The 22,702-nt window shown below is 44.1% G+C and overlaps 1 protein-coding gene across 1 annotated transcript in view; it reads right to left on the reverse strand.

Annotated features, from left to right (window-relative positions):
• Window positions 1-9,154: 9,154 nt before the first annotated feature.
• SDAD1 (SDA1 domain containing 1) overlaps window positions 9,155-22,702 on the reverse strand; it is a 29,736-nt gene continuing 16,188 nt past the window's right edge. The window contains exons 12-22 of the mRNA XM_006142947.3: window positions 22,594-22,651; window positions 20,997-21,055; window positions 19,755-19,831; window positions 18,798-18,895; window positions 18,626-18,693; window positions 17,874-18,000; window positions 16,829-16,923; window positions 16,486-16,676; window positions 16,297-16,381; window positions 14,205-14,366; window positions 9,155-11,457 (exon numbers count right to left, since the gene is read on the reverse strand). Of these exons, the coding sequence (XP_006143009.1) occupies window positions 11,410-11,457; window positions 14,205-14,366; window positions 16,297-16,381; window positions 16,486-16,676; window positions 16,829-16,923; window positions 17,874-18,000; window positions 18,626-18,693; window positions 18,798-18,895; window positions 19,755-19,831; window positions 20,997-21,055; window positions 22,594-22,651 (1,068 nt within the window). The 3' untranslated portion in view covers window positions 9,155-11,409. The remainder of the gene's footprint in view (window positions 11,458-14,204; window positions 14,367-16,296; window positions 16,382-16,485; window positions 16,677-16,828; window positions 16,924-17,873; window positions 18,001-18,625; window positions 18,694-18,797; window positions 18,896-19,754; window positions 19,832-20,996; window positions 21,056-22,593; window positions 22,652-22,702) is intronic.

Below are 22,702 nucleotides of genomic sequence, written 5' to 3' on the forward strand. Positions count from 1 at the left end.
TTCAGTTATTCCATGAGTGAGCGAGACAGAGAGAGGGAAAGTGAGAAAGCAGCCCCAAGGAGGGATGGCCACGCTGCAGTCTCTTCTCCATTCTCCTCTAGGCATTTTGGGCACTTATACATTTGCACCAGCGTGATTTTCAAGCTGTCAAGTCCAGGACTCGAACCCATGGGTATTCATCTGGGAGTCCAGTGCTTCAACAGCCCTGCCATCTGCCTTAAAGGAAGGGTATCAGCAAAATCATACTGTGGTACAAAGGGATCTCTACCACTCCTACCCTACCTCATTAGTTCATTCAAAAGTTTTTCAAAGGTTTATTTGTATTCTATAGTGAGTTTTTTGGTTTTTAAGAAAGCTAAAAACATAGCTGACATTTATGTGCCAACTATTCTCGCCAACACAGTATTATTTACCATCAAGACAAGCCAAGGCAGGTTCTAGAAGGATCTTCAAAAGGCTCATGGGAAACACACAGTTGGGAAAAAAAACACTACGCGAGAACTTCACTTATTTTCTCCAAAATAAACCTGCGCAGTAATGCCATTTTCCCACAAGCCCTCTGAAGACAGCTTGTACTAATTCATCCCCATTTTACTAACAGGCGATGTGAAGCTTGGCAAGGCGAAGTTACTTGGCTGAGGACACACTGCTAGTGAGCCTCTGGGCTTGCCTCCAAGACAGGCTGGCTGAATCCAAAATGCACTTTCCTAATCATTAATCTGAAGCTTCCTCGCCTCCCCTTTGCATTCCCAGTATCTGGGAGATGAAAAACTTGTGCTGGGACAATCATTTTACTAAAACTGAAACAGGGACCAGCAGATGGCATAGTGCTTACTTCACTGGACTCACACATGCCTGACCATGGTTCGAGTACCACAGCGAGGGGTGTGTGGGTGCGTGCCCAAAATCCCGAGAAGAGAATGAAAGAGAAGGGATTGCGGCATGGCTGTCCCCGGGAGGGGGGTTCTCACTTTGTCTCTCTGCAGAGTACATGCACCCTATGTCAAAAGTTTCTCAAAAGCAAACAAAAAAATTGGAACGATCCTAACGGCTAACATGGACATTTGTGGGCAAAATGAATGTGTCCAAGAAACATGGAAAATTCACTGTCGGGGAGACCTATTCCCTTCTCATCAGACTGTACTTGCCACTAGTTGATTTTTTTTTCATTTTCACTGCCTGACACTAGGCTGAAGTTTCGAGGCTATGCTCCAGTTTCTTCTTAGTCTTTCCATAAAATCTAAGTCTTGATTTGCTCATTTGCAAAGCTTTATTAACGGCAGTTACCTGATAAACTGTAAGTGCACTGTGACACACCTGCCAATGGAGAAAATCAAGTAGCTGAGTTTAAAGAAGTATACTGGGGCTGACAGGTGGCGTGGTGGTTGAGGACCCAAGACTCCCACATGGCCAACCACGGTTCAAGTCCCAGACCTGGTGACTTGCTTTCTCACTTCTCCCCACCACCACTGTCCCTTTCTGGTCAAAATTTTCAAAAAATACTAAATAAAGTTAAATAAAATAATTCTTTAAAAAAAGGAGGTATGTACTTGCACTTCAAAGGGAAAAAAAAAAGGGGGTAAGGAGGCTGGATCCCACATGGCTGACAGTGTGGTTCAAATCCTGGACCCAGCAGCTTGAAAAACATGGTGGACACACATGGATGCATGCCCAAAATTCCAAAAGGAGGAAGAAATGAAGAAGGGATTCCGGGAAAATCAGTCCTTCTATGGTCTGAGTAGATGTCAACTGAAGATTTCAGACCTTGTTCATGAATACGTAGGCAATGACAATTATGTCAAGACTGTTGTCTGGCTGCAGGAATAATTAAACATATCTCAATTTTGGAGATAGAAAAATGTGACAAATTTATGTTTTAAAATCACTTTAGATACGGGGCTAGCAAGCAGTGCAGAGGTTAAGGCACTGGATCCCACATGGTTGACTGTGTGGTTTGAGTCCTGGACCTGGTGGTTAAAAACTAACATATGTGTGCATGACCAAAATCCCAAGAGGATAGAGAAGGGACTGCAGTATGGCCAACCCCCATGGGGAGTGATTTCTCACTTGCTTCTCTCTCTCTTTGTCTCTGGAGAGACAATAGCATGACATTTTTTCACATTACTGTAGTATTCTGTTATTTATTACTGATGTCTTTCTTTACTCATTTTAAAATTATGGGCACACATGCACATATGCCTGACATGTTTTCAAACCTCCTGGGCTGGGCTGGGATTCAAATCAGCCAGCCATGTGGGATCCAGTTCCTCTAACCACTAAGCCACATGGCCACCCCTGTGTGTGGTTCATGACTATCGATATTTGTTGTAGCTGCAAGTTGAGTTTTCGGCCTACGAATGCAGGGCGTTTTCAAAACACACTAAGCATAACGGCTAACATGGACATTTGTGGGCAAAATGAATGTGTCCAAGAAACATGGAAAACTCACTGTCGGGGAGACCTATTCCCTTCTCATCAGACTGTACTTGCCACTAGTTGATTTTTTTTTCATTTTCACTGCCTGACACTAGGCTGAAGTTTCGAGGCTATGCTCCAGTTTCTTCTTAGTCTTTCCATAAAATCTAAGTCTTGATTTGCTCATTTGCAAAGCTTTATTAACGGCAGTTACCTGATAAACTGTAAGTGCACTGTGACACACCTGCCAATGGAGAAAATCAAGTAGCTGAGTTTAAAGAAGTATACTGGGGCTGACAGGTGGCGTGGTGGTTGAGGACCCAAGACTCCCACATGGCCAACCACGGTTCAAGTCCCAGACCTGGTGACTTGCTTTCTCACTTCTCCCCACCACCACTGTCCCTTTCTGGTCAAAATTTTCAAAAAATACTAAATAAAGTTAAATAAAATAATTCTTTAAAAAAAGGAGGTATGTACTTGCACTTCAAAGGGAAAAAAAAAAGGGTGTAAGGTGGCTGGATCCCACATGGCTGACAGTGTGGTTCAAATCCTGGACCCAGCAGCTTGAAAAACATGGTGGACACACATGGATGCATGCCCAAAATTCCAAAAGGAGGAAGAAATGAAGAAGGGATTCCGGGAAAATCAGTCCTTCTATGGTCTGAGTAGATGTCAACTGAAGATTTCAGACCTTGTTCATGAATACGTAGGCAATGACAATTATGTCAAGACTGTTGTCTGGCTGCAGGAATAATTAAACATATCTCAATTTTGGAGATAGAAAAATGTGACAAATTTATGTTTTAAAATCACTTTAGATACGGGGCTAGCAAGCAGTGCAGAGGTTAAGGCACTGGATCCCACATGGTTGACTGTGTGGTTTGAGTCCTGGACCTGGTGGTTTAAAACTAACATGTGTGTGCATGACCAAAATCCCAAGAGGATAGAGAAGGGACTGCAGTATGGCCAAACCCCCTCGGGGATGGATGCTTCTCACTTGCTTCTCTCTCTCTTTGTCTCTGGAGAGACAATAGCATGACATTTTTTCACATTACTGTAGTATTCTGTTATTTATTACTGATGTCTTTCTTTACTCATTTTAAAATTATGGGCACACATGCACATATGCCTGACATGTTTTCAAACCTCCTGGGCTGGGCTGGGATTCAAATCAGCCAGCCATGTGGGATCCAGTTCCTCTAACCACTAAGCCACATGGCCACCCCTGTGTGTGGTTTTTTGTTTGTTTGTTTGTTTATTTTGGAGAGGTTTTCGCTATAGGGCACGTGCGCTCGCCAGACAGAGAGAGACATAGAGACAGAAAGCGAGAAATCACCCCCCAGGGGGATGGTCACGCTGCAATCCCTTCTCCTCCATTCTCCTCTCGGGATCTTGGACACACACATACACGCGCCCGGCGTGAGTTTTAAGCCACCGAGTCCGGACGCGAACCGCGGTCAACTACCTGGGAGTCTGGTGACATAGCCATTATGCTAACTGCTGGTTCCCATATACCTTATGTTTAAAATAACTTTCTTTGAAGTGATTATTGTTTAATGGTTGAATATTGCGCTGCCGAACTATACTGCAAGTTGCTGAAGTGTTCCCATATTTTAGTCATTTTCTTGCATGTACTCTTGCCAGTGTTAGGTTACAATGAACATTTCGCTTCACAGAGCTTGTGTAGGCACTGCTAGCTCGTCATCCCAAATCTTTTCCCCTTCTTCCTTGCTAAAGGAAGCGCAGTTCTCTGGGAGCAGTCATGCTGTACGGCAGCTGGGATGTCAACAATCCCAGTTCTTGCTTTCTGGGCTTCCCTTGGCAGGGTAACCCGGCTCTGGCTAATGAAGTCTAAGGGAGGGCTGTCAGATGGGTTCTGCGGAGGCTTCTGATTTCCCCATAAAAGGGATCACTGTGGCAATGGCACTCGTGCCCCTTCTTGCTCCCTTAAACACAGAAGTGGTGTCACTGTCTCCGTCCGACAGATGAAAAACCGAGGCACAGCACTGTTGACACGTGCACACGGTCGTGCAGCAGTGTCAGTTGGGAGTCCTAATCCAAATAATCCAGTCTGCCTTCAACACACTAAGAATGGCAAGGTGGAAAACGTGCCTGGGGTCCCAATGACATCACCAGGCAGCGGAACCCAAGCCGTCAACTGTCCACCTCCTGAGTTACGTGAAACAAACTTCAGTTTAATGAGAATATTTTTAGAAGCACGCTCTATTATTGTAGCAAAAACACAGCCACAAAAACCCGACATATTTTGGATTATTTTCTTTGACTGGATTTTAGAAGTAGGGTGTGAGTCAAAGAGTATGACTAGTTTTTAGGTCCTTACCACCTATTATGAATTATTTGTGCTAGTAGCACTTTTGCTACGATCAAGTATCACTGGCTAGAGTTTAAGAGTGCTCCAAACGAAAGATTCTAGCACCCAGTCAGTAAAGGAGAAGACAGGATTTGAGAAGACAAGACACACCGCCCCTCTAGAGCATCTTCAAGTCACTCCTTACCTTGGTTTAGGATACATTCCCCTTCTAATTATAAAGAAAGTTCACAAGAGTGGGTTGCAACATGTTTTATTCTCTGCCTTAAAGTTATTTTGTGTCTCACACAAAAGTAAACACTGTAAAAAGATTCAGAAAGCAAAGCCAAAGGAAGAAAACAACCCCACACATGATCCCAACACCAAAGAAAACTATGCTTAGTATTTGTGTATCTCCTTTAGGGCTTTTATTACTCCCCACGTTTCACAGGTATAATTGGTATACTGTAGTAGTACTTTGTTATTTTGTTCTTTTCGTTTACAATCAGCATTTCCTACTGCAAACATTTTAATGGCTGCATAATATTCCACCATACAGATACATCCCAGTTGGTTTAACCAGTACCACTTGAGATTGGACTGACAAAAACATAAAAGTAGAGTCTAAAGAAGGAAATGAGATTACCACATAAGGAGTGCCCTATAAAAATACAAGCTTATGCTACTTAAATAGCATAAAAATAAGGGACCAGCAGTTGGCATAATGGTTATGTCACTGGACTCCCATGTAGTCAATCGCGGTTCAAGTCCTGGTGGCTTAAACTCATGCCGAGCGCATGTGCGTGCATGCCCAAGATCCCGAGAGGAAAATAGAGAAGAAATTGTGGCATGGCCATCCCTGCCTGGGGGGTAATTTCTCGCTTTCTGTTTCTCTCTTTCTGGTGAGCACACACGCCCTACAGCAAAAACCTCTCCAAAAAAAAAAGGAAATAAAAAAGTATAAAAATAAACTGTGTTCTCTGCTTTTCTTTGTATTTTCAAACAATTGCAGACCAAAGACTAGAAGAAAGGTTATTTCCAGAGCGTTGACTCTGTAAGTAATAAGGATACAAGACACTGTCCTGCCTTCTAGTTGATATTAAAGGTCTTTCATAAATTTCATTAAGTACATTCCAAAAACATGTAAGCAGTGCATGAAAAAATGTCACGTGACAAAATTACATTATCTTTACATGCCATTTTAAAATGTGTTACCTAAAAATAGCTGATTCAACTTTCTAGTTAGAATTATGATACAATACTATTATAGATTATACATTTTTAAATAATTAGAATATCAATAAAATTTATATTAACCATAATCTTTAAAAAATATTATACTAAAATTTTGTTACCTTTTTTTTTTTTTTTAAAAGACAGGATTTTGCTGCCCTTGTTCTGTCTCAGCCTCCCGGCTGGGACTACAGGTACATGACATCACGCCCAGCTCTTTTAGACAAGGTCTGGCGATGCTACCAGACCAGCCTCCAGCTCGTGCCCTTCCTGCTCCAGCCTCCTGGTAGCTGGGATTACAGGTGCGTGCTGCGGTGCCCGGCCTGGACCAGCCGCTTACCTGATGTCTGATGATTCCGGAATGCACTTCCTACTGCCCTGCTCACCACCCCTCTGTCAGCAGGGCTGCACCCGCCTGCTGGCTGAACAGCTCCTTCCTTAGAAGGCCCCAGCTGGTGCTGTACCTTTTTTTTAAATATCGAGAATGATATATATTTATGGCATACGATGTGATGCTGCGTGAATAAAGATGGCTCAGGTATCCATCACCTCCTCTGCTTATTTGTGTGACTGTGGCTTTTTAATACGCTATGAACTGCCTTGTATTCTAAAGCCATTCTGTGAATCTACTTCCTTCATTGCATTGAAAGTCTCTGTAAGGCACCAACACTGTGTTTGCAACCCACACAGCACCTAGGAGAGGGCCTGCACACAGGGTTTGCGCATAGTTTTAGGCCACTCAGTAGCCCTAAAAATATCTCAAACTCGTCCCCCCCAAAATGGACTTGAGGGCTAAAACAAATACTTGTAGCAACTGTAAAAAAAAATAACAATGCAATAGATATATAATCTTTGATGACAAGTTTACTGAAAACTTTGTAGCCAAAAACATACTAAGTGCTTACAGACATTATTTCTCAAACTAGTCAAGGAGGTAGACAGTACGACATTTACAGGCAGAGAACTACAGGGATTAAATGTGTGTTCAGATATTTGCCGAGCGCCTCCCTATCAGACACTGAACGAGCAGCAAGAGTCCAGCAGAGAGCAGACAAAATCCTGGTCTCATGTGAGGCTTATTTACAGGGGGAACTTGCTAAGATCACACAGATAACAAACCGGCCGCAGATTTCTACCGCTGTTACACATTGACTTCTGGCAGAGTGAGTGCATTCCTGAAACGGGTCAATTCTCAAGGCTGACAAAAATTTGAGACTGAGAATTTCAAGTTGAGATACTAATGACCTCTTCGAAATGAAAGTCACCCTTCAAGGTCACTTAGTCTCTACTGGGGCCGTCAACACGGTGAGAAGCTGATCTTCAAACTGATAAAAAGCAAAACAAAAAAGGAACGCATTCCCAAGAGATGACTTATAAAATAATAAAAGGAAATCAGAAAAGAGTAAGATAGTGTGGGGTTAAAGAAGTAAGTTTAGAATGTGCCTCTTTAAACCAGGTGTCTGATTTGCATACAAGCCTCGGGCTAGTTAAGCACATGCTAAGGCCACAGGAGAAAGAGGGGAGTCGGAACACAGAATGGACTGTGGCTTCCTGACAGCTACAGGGTGGAGGCCTCAGGGAAGGAGAGAGCTTCCAAGCACCACCCAGTTTGCAGTGAAGCCATAAATCCTGTCATACCATTTTGAATTTTATTCACTGTCTAGATCCAGACACATTGAGACACACCCAGTTCAAGATGCAAAAGAGGGCCCACGGCCCAGGGCAGCAGAAGCAGAGGGCAGCACGAGACTCTGTGATGCTGGAAGCCACAGGGACCAGGGGGTCTCGTTCTGGGTTGACCTGTATATACCTGGGGCGCACGTGCCTGTGATTCTGGCTGCTGGGAAAGCTGAAGAGGACCTCACCGCGTGACCCTGTGGGAGGTGCTTGTTTTTCTCTCTGTATCCCTGGGATTTTGTTCAAAGAAAAAATATTTACAAATATAAAAAAAGGTGGGGGAGCAGATTCAGGTCTGTAATACATAAATTTGCATTGGAGACTTCCTGTGAAGCATTAGAGTTGCTGGGGACTGACAGTCTGAGTAATCCCCAAACAGTGATCTGGGCACCCTGGGGATAGTCAAGAAGTTTCATTCAAGTACTGCTGAAACTGAGAGCAAAGAAAACAGAAAAACTGGAAAGGGAATAAGAAAAGTGATTTTAGGAGCTGCTTTTAATTCCGAGTAGACAAGAAACTGCTCTTTACTTCATCAGTAAGAGAACATCTCATCTACACAGTATCATCTCAGAAATCTGATGCAAAAGGCACCCAACTATTTCCAAATGCAAAAGCTTCATCCCCTGAAACTGACTGGAGCACACCCGGGGACCACCCAAACCGCCCCCCACACAGCACCCACCTGACGTTACACACCTTCTCCTGAGAGAGGCAAACGCGGACTGGGAATGCTTAAGGCAGGTTGAGGAAACAGGCTTCAAGGGTGGGCAGCTCAAAAAAGGATCTACGGACATTCCAGAGTCACTATTTATACTTAAGGCAACTTAAAAAGTGCGATCTTAACCAGAAAGCCATATTCAAAACAAAATGCTATTGGACTGACCGAACAAGCTGCCCGCCCACGATCTGTATAGCAGGGACCTGCGTTCGCAGGCAAGCCTATTTACAAGTAAGAACCTCTTACTCTTGTAACATTGTCCTGTTTTGTTTTCAGAGAATATATAACTCCTGTCCCCGCAGAGTTAGTCCACAAGGCTTCCGTGACGCCACAGAAACATGGACCTACCCCTACAGAGCACTATTTACACTGCACTGTAAACACACATATGTACACCCGCCCCCCCACTCTGAATGCCGTGTGGAGTGGGTAGGGCGCATTCATTTTTCTCTCTACAGTGAGAATTAGTAGGCACTCAATAACTTTTCACATGAATGCTAAATGAAAACGATTTTATAGCACCGTTATTTACATCCCCACGACCCATATCCAAACAGAAACACCAAACTGCTACCAGGTTTACTGGAGTTTTCACAACATAGTGCTCCTGAACTCACAAATGTAAGCAAGCAGTCCTCAGTTTACTAATTCCTAGAGCAAAGACTCAAACTTAGCGTTCTCCTTGGAATGGGAAACTTGCTTCAGGTTACTTCATCCTTTTCCTCTTCTTCAGAAGTGCATCTCGTAGGCTAAAACAAATACTTGTAGCAACTGTAAAAAAAAATAACAATGCAATAGATATATAATCTTTGATGACAAGTTTACTGAAAACTTTGTAGCCAAAAACATACTAAGTGCTTACAGACATTATTTCTCAAACTAGTCAAGGAGGTAGACAGTACGACATTTACAGGCAGAGAACTACAGGGATTAAATGTGTGTTCAGATATTTGCCGAGCGCCTCCCTATCAGACACTGAACGAGCAGCAAGAGTCCAGCAGAGAGCAGACAAAATCCTGGTCTCATGTGAGGCTTATTTACAGGGGGAACTTGCTAAGATCACACAGATAACAAACCGGCCGCAGATTTCTACCGCTGTTACACATTGACTTCTGGCAGAGTGAGTGCATTCCTGAAACGGGTCAATTCTCAAGGCTGACAAAAATTTGAGACTGAGAATTTCAAGTTGAGATACTAATGACCTCTTCGAAATGAAAGTCACCCTTCAAGGTCACTTAGTCTCTACTGGGGCCGTCAACACGGTGAGAAGCTGATCTTCAAACTGATAAAAAGCAAAACAAAAAAGGAACGCATTCCCAAGAGATGACTTATAAAATAATAAAAGGAAATCAGAAAAGAGTAAGATAGTGTGGGGTTAAAGAAGTAAGTTTAGAATGTGCCTCTTTAAACCAGGTGTCTGATTTGCATACAAGCCTCGGGCTAGTTAAGCACATGCTAAGGCCACAGGAGAAAGAGGGGAGTCGGAACACAGAATGGACTGTGGCTTCCTGACAGCTACAGGGTGGAGGCCTCAGGGAAGGAGAGAGCTTCCAAGCACCACCCAGTTTGCAGTGAAGCCATAAATCCTGTCATACCATTTTGAATTTTATTCACTGTCTAGATCCAGACACATTGAGACACACCCAGTTCAAGATGCAAAAGAGGGCCCACGGCCCAGGGCAGCAGAAGCAGAGGGCAGCACGAGACTCTGTGATGCTGGAAGCCACAGGGACCAGGGGGTCTCGTTCTGGGTTGACCTGTATATACCTGGGGCGCACGTGCCTGTGATTCTGGCTGCTGGGAAAGCTGAAGAGGACCTCACCGCGTGACCCTGTGGGAGGTGCTTGTTTTTCTCTCTGTATCCCTGGGATTTTGTTCAAAGAAAAAATATTTACAAATATAAAAAAAGGTGGGGGAGCAGATTCAGGTCTGTAATACATAAATTTGCATTGGAGACTTCCTGTGAAGCATTAGAGTTGCTGGGGACTGACAGTCTGAGTAATCCCCAAACAGTGATCTGGGCACCCTGGGGATAGTCAAGAAGTTTCATTCAAGTACTGCTGAAACTGAGAGCAAAGAAAACAGAAAAACTGGAAAGGGAATAAGAAAAGTGATTTTAGGAGCTGCTTTTAATTCCGAGTAGACAAGAAACTGCTCTTTACTTCATCAGTAAGAGAACATCTCATCTACACAGTATCATCTCAGAAATCTGATGCAAAAGGCACCCAACTATTTCCAAATGCAAAAGCTTCATCCCCTGAAACTGACTGGAGCACACCCGGGGACCACCCAAACCGCCCCCCACACAGCACCCACCTGACGTTACACACCTTCTCCTGAGAGAGGCAAACGCGGACTGGGAATGCTTAAGGCAGGTTGAGGAAACAGGCTTCAAGGGTGGGCAGCTCAAAAAAGGATCTACGGACATTCCAGAGTCACTATTTATACTTAAGGCAACTTAAAAAGTGCGATCTTAACCAGAAAGCCATATTCAAAACAAAATGCTATTGGACTGACCGAACAAGCTGCCCGCCCACGATCTGTATAGCAGGGACCTGCGTTCGCAGGCAAGCCTATTTACAAGTAAGAACCTCTTACTCTTGTAACATTGTCCTGTTTTGTTTTCAGAGAATATATAACTCCTGTCCCCGCAGAGTTAGTCCACAAGGCTTCCGTGACGCCACAGAAACATGGACCTACCCCTACAGAGCACTATTTACACTGCACTGTAAACACACATATGTACACCCGCCCCCCCACTCTGAATGCCGTGTGGAGTGGGTAGGGCGCATTCATTTTTCTCTCTACAGTGAGAATTAGTAGGCACTCAATAACTTTTCACATGAATGCTAAATGAAAACGATTTTATAGCACCGTTATTTACATCCCCACGACCCATATCCAAACAGAAACACCAAACTGCTACCAGGTTTACTGGAGTTTTCACAACATAGTGCTCCTGAACTCACAAATGTAAGCAAGCAGTCCTCAGTTTACTAATTCCTAGAGCAAAGACTCAAACTTAGCGTTCTCCTTGGAATGGGAAACTTGCTTCAGGTTACTTCATCCTTTTCCTCTTCTTCAGAAGTGCATCTCGTAGCGCCAGCTGGAAAAAAAAAAATTTTACACATGATACCATATCGCACGTGGATGAAATGAGTTGAGCGGAAAGCTCCAGAATAGTCAAGCTGCACGGTAAGAACTCGATGTGCAGCTAATGCCGGCAACCTGAGTTTGCTTCTGCTCCTTAAGCTCAGTACCACTCACAGGCTATTGTCACGTTATCTCGCTCCTTCCCCCGAAAGGCCATCCCGTGAACAAAGGGAACAGGTATCTTCTCCTCTCCCTTTCCCTGTCTAAAGGCCCTGCGAGCTCCCCTCTCCCTCTCTATCACGTGCTTTACTTTTCTGGTCTAATCTCAAGTCGCCTCTTTTTATATGTTCTAAAAATTTACAGGAAGACCTCATATACATGTTCGAGCCATGGTAAGACCTTTCCATTTCAACCGATGAAGTATCACCGAAGAATAGAGGGGGTTGTGAAGTGTGATGTTCCTTTCCAGGGCACCTGGGGACATGAGACAATCTGGGAACGTGCTATAGTTGCACTGTCCGACAGGGTAGCCACTACCGACATGAGGCTACCGAGAATGGAAATGTGGCCAAGTCTATTGAGATGCAGCGGGAAATACAGACTGCATTTCAGGTAGTTCAAAGACATGAACGTAACATACCTCGAAAATTTCCCATTGATTATGTGGTGAAATTATACTATTTTGAATGAACTGGAGTAAGTTATATAATTAAAATTCACTTCATTTCATTTATTTTAACTATATATGTAATTCATATGTTTTTATTGAGCAATGCTGGTCTAAAGTAAAACATAGGATAGAGCAAACCAGGAACCTAGAGATGACTGTGCACATGCCCACGTCTGCAGGCTGACTCAGGGATCCAAACCGCAGACAAACGTGTTACAGCACTGCAGTCCAGTAAGCCACGGACTATGCCACCCGGGCTGGGCTGGAAAAGCATTCTTGAACCAGTAGGTGCTTATGTCCAATGAACTAATTTACTCTTAAATACTCTTTGTCTTTGAGAGATGTTTTATGACACACAAGTGCCGACAAAGTACAAAACAGAGCTTGCTTCTCCATCATGCCCCCAAAATGCATGCTAAAAAGCAGAAGAAGCAGAGGGTGGGGAAGTGTCAGCTAAGATGTCGCAAGGTCCCGCAACCTCATAAAGAAGCAAGGCCACCAACCGGGTGCTACTCTTTCCTCAACCGCACAATGTCGTGATGGGCAGTAAAGGGCAGGCTCATGGATTTCAGTCAGTTCAACTCTAAATGTAGGAGATGGTGGCAAAATTCAGAGTACTTAAAAGCTTAAACGGCACTTTTCCTTTTATCCCACTTTCAACTGCTTCTATTAAATATGCTGTCACTTTATTATTTACATGATGGTGTTGGGGACCAGCAGGTGGAGCAGTGATTAAGGCAGAGGACTCCCACATGGCTAACTGCGGCTTGACACCCACATCCAGCAGCTTGAAAAATCACACTAGGCACAAGTGCATGCATGCCCAAAATCCCAAGAGGAAAACGGAGAAGAAGGGAATACAGAGTGCCCATTCTCCCTGTGTGGTGGGGTGATTTCTCACTTTCCCTGTCTGTCTCTATCTCTCTCCGGAGTTTGCACATGTCCTATGGCAAACAAACAAACAAACAAACAAAAACCCTTAAAAAAACAAAACATGATGGTGTTGAACACAGTTTAGAACTAGAAAGATTAAACGCACAGTTTAAATGGCACCTTAGTTCAGTAATATTGATGTGGTACTCAGGCAGACACTGCACTGTCCTGGAGGGCCGGCCTTCACATGCAGTCCTGGAAGGCTTGTCCTTGGCTAGCTATTTAGGAACACTGGTTCAGCATGTGGGACTATTTTACCCTGGACCTGACTTTCTAAGATTCTTCAGGAAACATTTCAATATATTCTGGCGCACTCCCAGGAGGTGAAGACACAAAAGCATACATGTGTTTTAATTGCATTTCTGGGATAAGTAAGCCACCCAAGCAGCATGGGATTATCATTTGAAGGCCACAAATGGATGAAATGAAATTCTAAAATCTATGAACATAAAGCCTTTGCAAAAGTGTACATATGGGAAGGCTCAAGTCAATAACATAATTGTTTATTTTATACTGCTTTCTCTTTTTTTCTGGAGAGATTTTTGCTATAAGGAACGTGTGCTTGCCAGAGAGAGCCAGACAGACAGAAAGACCGAAAGCAAGAAATCACCCCTGGGTGGATGGTCATGTCACAATCCTTTCTTCTACATTCTCCTCTTGGGATTTTGGGCACACATGCCCAGCTTGAGTTCCAAGCCTCTGGGTCCAGGACTTGAACCGTGGTGGGTCATGTAGGAGTCCAGCAAGGTAACCGTTATGCCATCTAGTCCCTGCACTGCTTTCTTGAAAGTACTGCTAAAATATTATCCCACAAAAGTATTGTTTTTTGCAAAGTACTAGGCATAACATTGCAATTGATTCTGATACTGATTTTCCAGCTCAAACATCAGAGAAGTTTAGTAGGGGAAAGAAGTGCAGGGTTAATCTAGCTGTACTCCTTCACTTAACTTAGAGAGGAGGGAAACGGATCCCTTCTGGGTACAAGCTGAATGCAACCAAGCGGGCCAGGAACGTACATGCCCTGATTACCACCTCACTGCTCTCTAGCAGTGCTCCCATTCATCCCAAGGCAGCCATAAGACATGGTCTTCAGAAGGCACAGCTCCATCCCGAAGGTCAGTACCATTCTGGCCACCCAAGCTTCAGGCTGAACTCACCTGCTTTTCTCGGAAAGAACGCTTATTTTTGGACCGGACATTCTGGCTATACCGCATCATCATAAAGTTCTTCTGCTTTTTCTTCTCTTTATTTGTGGAACTGGAGAATGGATTCATTTTCGTTTTCTTCCTTACAAACTCCTTTCGGTCTGTCTTACCAGCCTATTAGCACAGAAAGATCAATATTTCTTCTTACTTAACACGCTTCAGTGGTGAGTCATCTAATCAATCTACATGTCTCCTCTGGGCCAGGCACTCTACTGGATGCAAGGATAAGTCCTGGCTCCCAGGAACTCAGTCCAAATGAAAAATGGCCGTCAAGTTCTGTAATGGGGCCGGGAGTGTGTGTGTGTGTGTGTGTGTGTGTGTGTGTGTAGGGGGGGGGGCTCAGCAGAAGGAAGGGTCACAGTTGAGCTTGGTGGGGTCAGAGGACAGCATGCTGTTTTGGCAGGATGAAGGTATCCATGGTAGGGGCACAAGGGGAAGGGAAGTAGGACAGTGTATGCAAAGGCGTGGAGGAGGAAGAACGTGAGTTTTGAAACTTATCTAAATAGGTTTCAGAACCCACCCCTAAATAGCTCCAGCACTAGCCAGAGGCAAACTACGGCCAGCTCTGGCTCTTCACTGATGACTAAACATTTCCTTGCATTCCTAGGAGCGTCTGTCATGTGCCAGGCCTCCTGATAACAGAGCTTCTGAGGGCTCTTGGTTTGAGAGGTGGTGACCTGGCTACAAGCTGTCTGAACTCATCCAACTGACCAGCTGCTATCTGTGCATTTTATACCATGTCAATAACAATTTTATTTAAAACATTTTAAAAACTGCATTCTGTTATTACACAAGTCCTAGATTATATATTGTTTCATTTGCTTACTGTTTAAAGAACGGGAAATAATACGCCTCACTCACCATGGCAGTGGCCAGTCTTGTCTCCTTGTCAGATTTGGGCTTTTTATGAAGGCGTTCAATGTCCCGAAGAGAAAGTAACTCGCCCCTGGGTTAAAAGAAAAAAGAAAATGGAACGTGGGTAGAATCCCTTTCCCTAAGGCTTTCATTGCCATGGGGGCTGACCAAAGACCTGGTGGATGTGTGCTTTACCTGGGCTCCTCGTCACTGTCGATTTCAATATATTTCCTCTTTTGGGCTTTCCCGGGGGCAGCATCAAGTTCTTTCCTCATCTGGGCCAGGCGGATTTTCTGGAAGTCTTCCTGTGTTAAAACTCGACTGGTGCTGATGGCTGCAGCCTTGGCTTTCCGCTCCTCCATGGGCATGCTGCTCAGCTTCTTGGCCTGGAAAACACACAGAGGCTCACATGGTTACTAGCTCGAGTGAGAGCTTGGCCGCCCAAAGTTCATTCTCCCGACGAGGCCTGGAATAAGTTACAGGTTAATTAACAACTTGTAAGAACGACGTGCTTGTAAGGGAGAGCTGTACAACTTACAATTTCTTGCTGTTCTTCGTCGGAGGAGTGGTGCACATCAACCCACTCGCCGTCGTCATCCTCGTTGGGCTATGGCGCGGGGGGTGTGTGTGTGTGTGTGTGTGTGTGTGTGTGTGTAGGGGGGGGGGCTCAGCAGAAGGAAGGGTCACAGTTGAGCTTGGTGGGGTCAGAGGACAGCATGCTGTTTTGGCAGGATGAAGGTATCCATGGTAGGGGCACAAGGGGAAGGGAAGTAGGACAGTGTATGCAAAGGCGTGGAGGAGGAAGAACGTGAGTTTTGAAACTTATCTAAATAGGTTTCAGAACCCACCCCTAAATAGCTCCAGCACTAGCCAGAGGCAAACTACGGCCAGCTCTGGCTCTTCACTGATGACTAAACATTTCCTTGCATTCCTAGGAGCGTCTGTCATGTGCCAGGCCTCCTGATAACAGAGCTTCTGAGGGCTCTTGGTTTGAGAGGTGGTGACCTGGCTACAAGCTGTCTGAACTCATCCAACTGACCAGCTGCTATCTGTGCATTTTATACCATGTCAATAACAATTTTATTTAAAACATTTTAAAAACTGCATTCTGTTATTACACAAGTCCTAGATTATATATTGTTTCATTTGCTTACTGTTTAAAGAACGGGAAATAATACGCCTCACTCACCATGGCAGTGGCCAGTCTTGTCTCCTTGTCAGATTTGGGCTTTTTATGAAGGCGTTCAATGTCCCGAAGAGAAAGTAACTCGCCCCTGGGTTAAAAGAAAAAAGAAAATGGAACGTGGGTAGAATCCCTTTCCCTAAGGCTTTCATTGCCATGGGGGCTGACCAAAGACCTGGTGGATGTGTGCTTTACCTGGGCTCCTCGTCACTGTCGATTTCAATATATTTCCTCTTTTGGGCTTTCCCGGGGGCAGCATCAAGTTCTTTCCTCATCTGGGCCAGGCGGATTTTCTGGAAGTCTTCCTGTGTTAAAACTCGACTGGTGCTGATGGCTGCAGCCTTGGCTTTCCGCTCCTCCATGGGCATGCTGCTCAGCTTCTTGGCCTGGAAAACACACAGAGGCTCACATGGTTACTAGCTCGAGTGAGAGCTTGGCCGCCCAAAGTTCATTCTCCCGACGAGGCCTGGAATAAGTTACAGGTTAATTAACAACTTGTAAGAACGACGTGCTTGTAAGGGAGAGCTGTACAACTTACAATTTCTTGCTGTTCTTCGTCGGAGGAGTGGTGCACATCAACCCACTCGCCGTCGTCATCCTCCTCCTCACTGAGACTGGTACTTTCCCATCCATCTGCGTAAAAAGAGCACACGTTTTCCTACCACTGTATGCTGAGTACTCACAGCAAGCTGAGATACATCAAGCAATAGCAAAGCAGGAAAGCGAACCCTGGATAGACACCCTACTGACAAAGACTTGAGTAGTATTTATTGTTACACTGGTCACATTGATTTAGTTCATTTAAGAATGGAGAATAAGCACTGCCCGAGTATCTGCCATGTGACAAAACCTCTCGATAGCTCTCTCCAACTCTCACAGCTCAATACAAAAGAAAAAACTCTCGGCGTTAACAACGTTCCCCCTGCCACATTGCTAGGAATGCACTGTATGCTAAAATCATGAACATCATACCTCACTCTAGAGCCCATGTTCTTTCCACTAAAACTATCATGTCTATCAAAATTGCACTGGATGGGACCAGCAGATGGTGTAATGGTTACATTGCTGGACTCCCATGTAGTCAACCACAGTTCAAGTCCCGGACTTGGTGGCTAAAAACTCACAGCAGGCATGTGTGTGTGTACATGCCCAAAATCCCTAGAGGAAAATGGATAGAGGACTGCAGCCATTCCCGCCACGGGGGTAATTTTTCACTTTCTGTTTCTGTCTGTGGCAAGTGCATGTACCCTATAGCAAAGATCCCTAAAAATAGAAAACTGTGTAAAGACTAATGCTCGTAATTTTTTTCTACACAGCAAACATAATACCATTATCTCTCTCAAGTGTCCAATAGCATGCCCTTGATAGGGAGGAGCCAACTTGCAGGACATGAAGAGGCCTCTCCTCAACTAGACTACGAGCTCCTGAAAGCAGGAGCCGTGTTTTTTGATCCCCAATACATTTCATTGTGCTTGGCACACAGCACACGTATGCGGTGATGTCCAAACAGCATAAAGATTTAAAGATCTATAAAGAATGGCAGGAGTGATTTTGCCCTGAAAAATGGCAAAATAAAAGCAAACCTTCACCGTTTTCAGCATTCTCTTCTTTCTCGACTTCCAGAACTTCTGCTCCTGGAATGTAATCTTTAGCATCCAATTCTCCATATTCTTGCACTCTGGCTTCTCTGGAAGCCTCTGTAGGCTTTCCCTAAAGAAGACATTTAGAGTCAGGTGCTCAGATGGCAAAACATTCATCATGAAAGGTAAAACCGTGATCTCTAGGCTCCCGAATTCAGAAGAGAGCACCATAAAAAATGGAGGTAATCAAATGACAAGACACAGCCAGCTTACGCCGCAGATCGGAGTAAATCCCCCAGTCGGAATGTGGTCACTATATTCTCACTCTTGATCCAGACCAAGAAACTGCCGATTATGAGGCTAACTCAAAAACACCACCTCTCTCTCTCTGTTACATACAGGTCCCCGCCTGCCTTCCACCTTGGAAGAGGCTGTATGCAGCTGGAGAAGAGCCTGTTCAATCCCGGCATCCGCTAGAGATGATCCCAATCTGTGTACGACGTCCAAAGTTTTCAAGGTGAAGCAGCCTAACAGGGCTTCAGGACTCAGTCATCAGCAAAGAGCACAGGGACCGCTGCAGATTATGTAGGACTGTGGCAATGGGGTAATCGTACTCTGAGCATAAAGGGAAACACGGAGTGCACCGCGCACTCACCATGAAGCATCACAGACACTACCGCTCAAGTTCGAGCTGTAGACGGTTACTCTCACCTTCTGAGCTCAGAACCTTCAGACCAACAGCATGTTTCACTTACTCGAAATTTCTTCTGCAACATCTGAGGATTCAGTGAATGAATCAGAGTTCTAGCAGACATCATTACATCTATAAAATAATGCTTGGAATTAGAATTCTGGAGCAAAGAGTACAGAGAAGGAAAAGTGGGCCACGTGTTTTCTCTTGTTCACAGACAACAGCGGGCGACTTACTCTTATCTTTGTGTGTTTTATACTGAGCCAGGTCTTGGAGAAGTTCTTCAGTCATGGCTAGAGGACATCGAGCTGTTATTTCTTTTATAGCATTGATTCCCACTGTCACTCGAGCTGTTATTTCTTTTATAGCATTGATTCTAGAAAAGGAAAAATAATGAAAACAAAAATTAAAATGGCAATGTATGTGGTTCAAGAAGGTTTCCTAAAAAGTTTAATCCAGAGGAACACACATTGGGTTTTACACAGCGTAGGTCTCTAAAACTGCATGTGACAGAGAAATGTGCAGGCAGGCAGCTCTCATGAAGGCTTTTATTTCAGACAATTTCTGCCATTTTCTCTAACAGTGGAGTAAGAAACACTGTCCAGCAAGTAGAATTGTAGCAGTATTACTCTCCAACTCTATGCAGAGAAAGGATTAGGTCAAATAAAGGTTAAAGAGCTTTATTCCCAGAAATATTTTCAAAAAAAAAAATTAAAAAATCTTTTCAACATATGACTTATTACGACAGATCAGACTATTCTTAACCAGTGCTTATACTCATTAAGTGTTTTGAATTCATCAAAAGAGCCACTGGACTGCCCAAAAACTAGAGTGATTCAGTATTAAATAATTTCTTCCAGAGTAAGACATGAATTCAGGGGAGAGAATAAAGAGAGTCATACTAGAATGCCAACTGTCACTGAAAGAATAAAACTAGTAAAAAACAAACAAAAAACACCAAAATGCTGATTAGCAGGACAATGATCTTTTTCCTCAAAATTTCTGACAAAATAAAAATGGTTTCCTCCTCAAAAATTCTGACAAAATAAAAATACTAAACCTTCTGAGAAAACAGATACATTACAAACTGCTTTTCTGAAGGCCACTGGGACAGCTGAAATCTTACACGTTGGTAATGACGCAAATCCAGTTCACTAAAATGCATCTACCATCCCCCACCACGTTCTACATACCCCACTGTCATGACTTCCCCGGAGTTCTTGTCGGTGACAAAATTGTTGGCCACAGTCATGAGCAGTGAGTGAATGATCTGAATTGGGAACAAGGGAAGAGACGAGAGGCAGTAAGACATCCACATGTATTCAATGCTCGAGGATGAAAAGACAACGGATTACTCACACTGGAAATACCCCTACATGTTTAGTTTGGAAGTCTGAAGGAATCAAGACTAAAGAAAACTGAGATAAAAATACCTCACTTTGGAGACCCAACAGGTGGTATAGTGGTCATATCACTGGCCTTCCACATGGCCAACCATGGTTCGAATCCCAGCTCCAGTGGCTTCAAAATCATGTCAGGCACGTGTGTGTGTGTGTGTGTGTGTGTGTGTGTGTGCCCAAGATCCCTGGAGAAGGGACTGCAATGTGGCCATCCCCCCTGGGGGGTGATTTCTCACTTTCTCTCTCATTGTCTGTGTCTGTCTGTCTATCTCTCTCTCTCTAGTGAGTGCATGTGCCATAAGACAAAAAACTCCTAAAATAAAAAATCTCACTTTGGAGTTCAATGCTTTTCTTGGCTATCCTCACACTAAGTTTACTCTCCTTTTTTAAATAGTTTTTTTTTTTTTGCCATAGGGCATGTGTGCATGCTGGATAGAGACAGAGGGAAAGTGAGAGAAACCACCCCCCAGCGGGGATGGCCAAGCAACAATCCTTTCGCCTCCATTCTCCATTCAGGATTTTGGGCATGCACACACATGTGTCAGCATGTTTTCCAGGGCACTAGGTCTAGGACTCGAACCGCAGTGTTGGTCACGTGGGATTCAGTACCTTAATTACCACACCACTGGCTGGCCCCAAGTTTTACTCTCCTTTAACATCAGTTTTCAATACAAGTGAAAAAAATTCCGTCTGCGTTGACCCAGGCTGTTGCAATGCTATGTTAGCCAAAGAATGGAATTACCAGCTTTGAAAAATAATCACCATTAGCTAATGTTTTTTCCCTCCCCTAGCATAAAATTTGGTTACTAAACAAAACCAGAATTCTCAATGATTTGCCCAAAACAAACTTTCTCCTTCCATGAATTGTACAACTGAACTGCTCTTTGTTATCTTTAAGAGTTAGTGTCTTCTACTCACTTAGAAAAGGATGAGGGTGGGGGGACAGGAAATCCCATGGGGAAGGTGACCCTGATGGACATACCAGTGGTACTGCTATGCATGCACTAGATCCTGAAGTAGGAAAAGAGTTCTCACCTCTGGTGGTACCAGGTGATGTGAGGCTTGGGCAGCAAACAGAAGGATCTTTGTTACTTCTGAAAGCATGAAAGGTCAGAAAGGCACAGTCAGTTCAGCGCTCCGCAGCCAGGATTATAGCACATGGCGGCTATAACAGGACACCCAGCCCCCAGACATCGTCACAGCTCACCTCTCACTTCCTCCAGGTCCCTGCTCCATTGCTGCCTTATCAAAGGAGCTTTACAGATGGCACATCTAACACAGAACCCACCTGAGGACCCTATGGTCCTTACTGATTGCTTTCTCTTTACCTGGACATATCCAGGACACCACCATCTGTATCCCTCTAGAATGTAAGCTCTAAGAGGGTAAGGCCTCTACTTTATGTTCACCACGGAGTTACTGGTGTCTAGTGCAGTGCCTGGCACAGAAATCACTAAATACTTGTTATAAGAGGGAATAAATATACACACACAATCCCTTCAGAAGGGAAGCACAGGGGCCAGCAGATGGTAGGGTAGGTGAGGTACTGGACTCCAACATGGCTGACTGCGGTTCAACTATCGAACTCGTATCAGAGTCATGCTGGGCATGTGTGCCCAAAATCCCAAGAGGAGAATGGAGAAGGGATCATGGCATGGTCATCCCCCCAGGGGGATGATTTCTCACTTTCCCTCTCACTGTCTCTATCTATCTCTGGCAAGCACATATGCCCTTATGGCAAAAACCTAATGGCAAAAGAAGGAAGTGCGGTGAATCCGGATGTCCCATTTATTTGCTGAGTGACCCTGATCTCTTTTTCTCTTCTCTCTACACATTACATGATTAATGTGAGGACTAGATGAGATGATGTATAAAAAACACATGGCACAGTGCTTGGCTCCTGTTACATAATAAATGGTCTATCTTGGCTCAAGTTCAAAGGCAAACCGACATCTCTTCTTTCCCATTTTCAGGTCATTTTTAGTTAAGAAGGCACGTGAGGGCAATGAGAATGGTAAGATAAAGTCCTAGCCTCTATTACAAAGTTATGGTTAAGAGGTGAACCATCTTTTCTAGAATTTTCCACATGAACGTTTATTGTATTATAAGACTTGCTTTGAAAAATCTGTTTTGGGAACCAGCAGTTAGCGTAATGGCTATGTCGCTGGAATCCCACGTAGTCGACTGCGGTTCGCGTCCAGGACCTGGTGGCTTAAAACTCACGCCAGGCGCGCGTGTGTGTGTGCCCAAGATCCCGAGAGGAGAATGGAGGAGAAGGGATTGTGGCGTGGTCATCCCCCCTGGGGGGTGATTTCTCACTTTCTGTCTCTATGTCTCTCTCTGTCTGTCTGGTGAGCGCACGCGCCCTATAGCGAAAAAACCTCTCAAAAAAAAAAAAAAAAGAAAAATCTATTTGTTTTTCCGAAAACAAAGCTTTCTAAAAGTTGAGCAGGATAAGTAATCCATGGCATATTCTAGAACGAATCTGTTTCCCTTAAGAGAAAACATAAGGGTTTCTCTTCCCTTCTCAGATACTGAACAAAGTTCACTCCTTAATGATTTCAAAGCAAAAGACTTCAGAAGGTTATTCTAATGATAAGAACACCAAAGAAAAGGCCAGTGGGCATCTTACCTCTTTGGTGGGGCTGCAGAAACCTTTGTACAAAGGGATAGAAGTTGAAGAGGAAAAGCTATGGAAAGAAGAATGCACCAAATTTAGCAGCATTTATGTAACTGATGCA

Source organism: Tupaia chinensis, unplaced genomic scaffold (genome assembly GCF_000334495.1).
Source record: "Tupaia chinensis unplaced genomic scaffold, TupChi_1.0 Scaffold000086_1, whole genome shotgun sequence".
Classification (NCBI taxonomy): domain Eukaryota; kingdom Metazoa; phylum Chordata; class Mammalia; order Scandentia; family Tupaiidae; genus Tupaia; species Tupaia belangeri.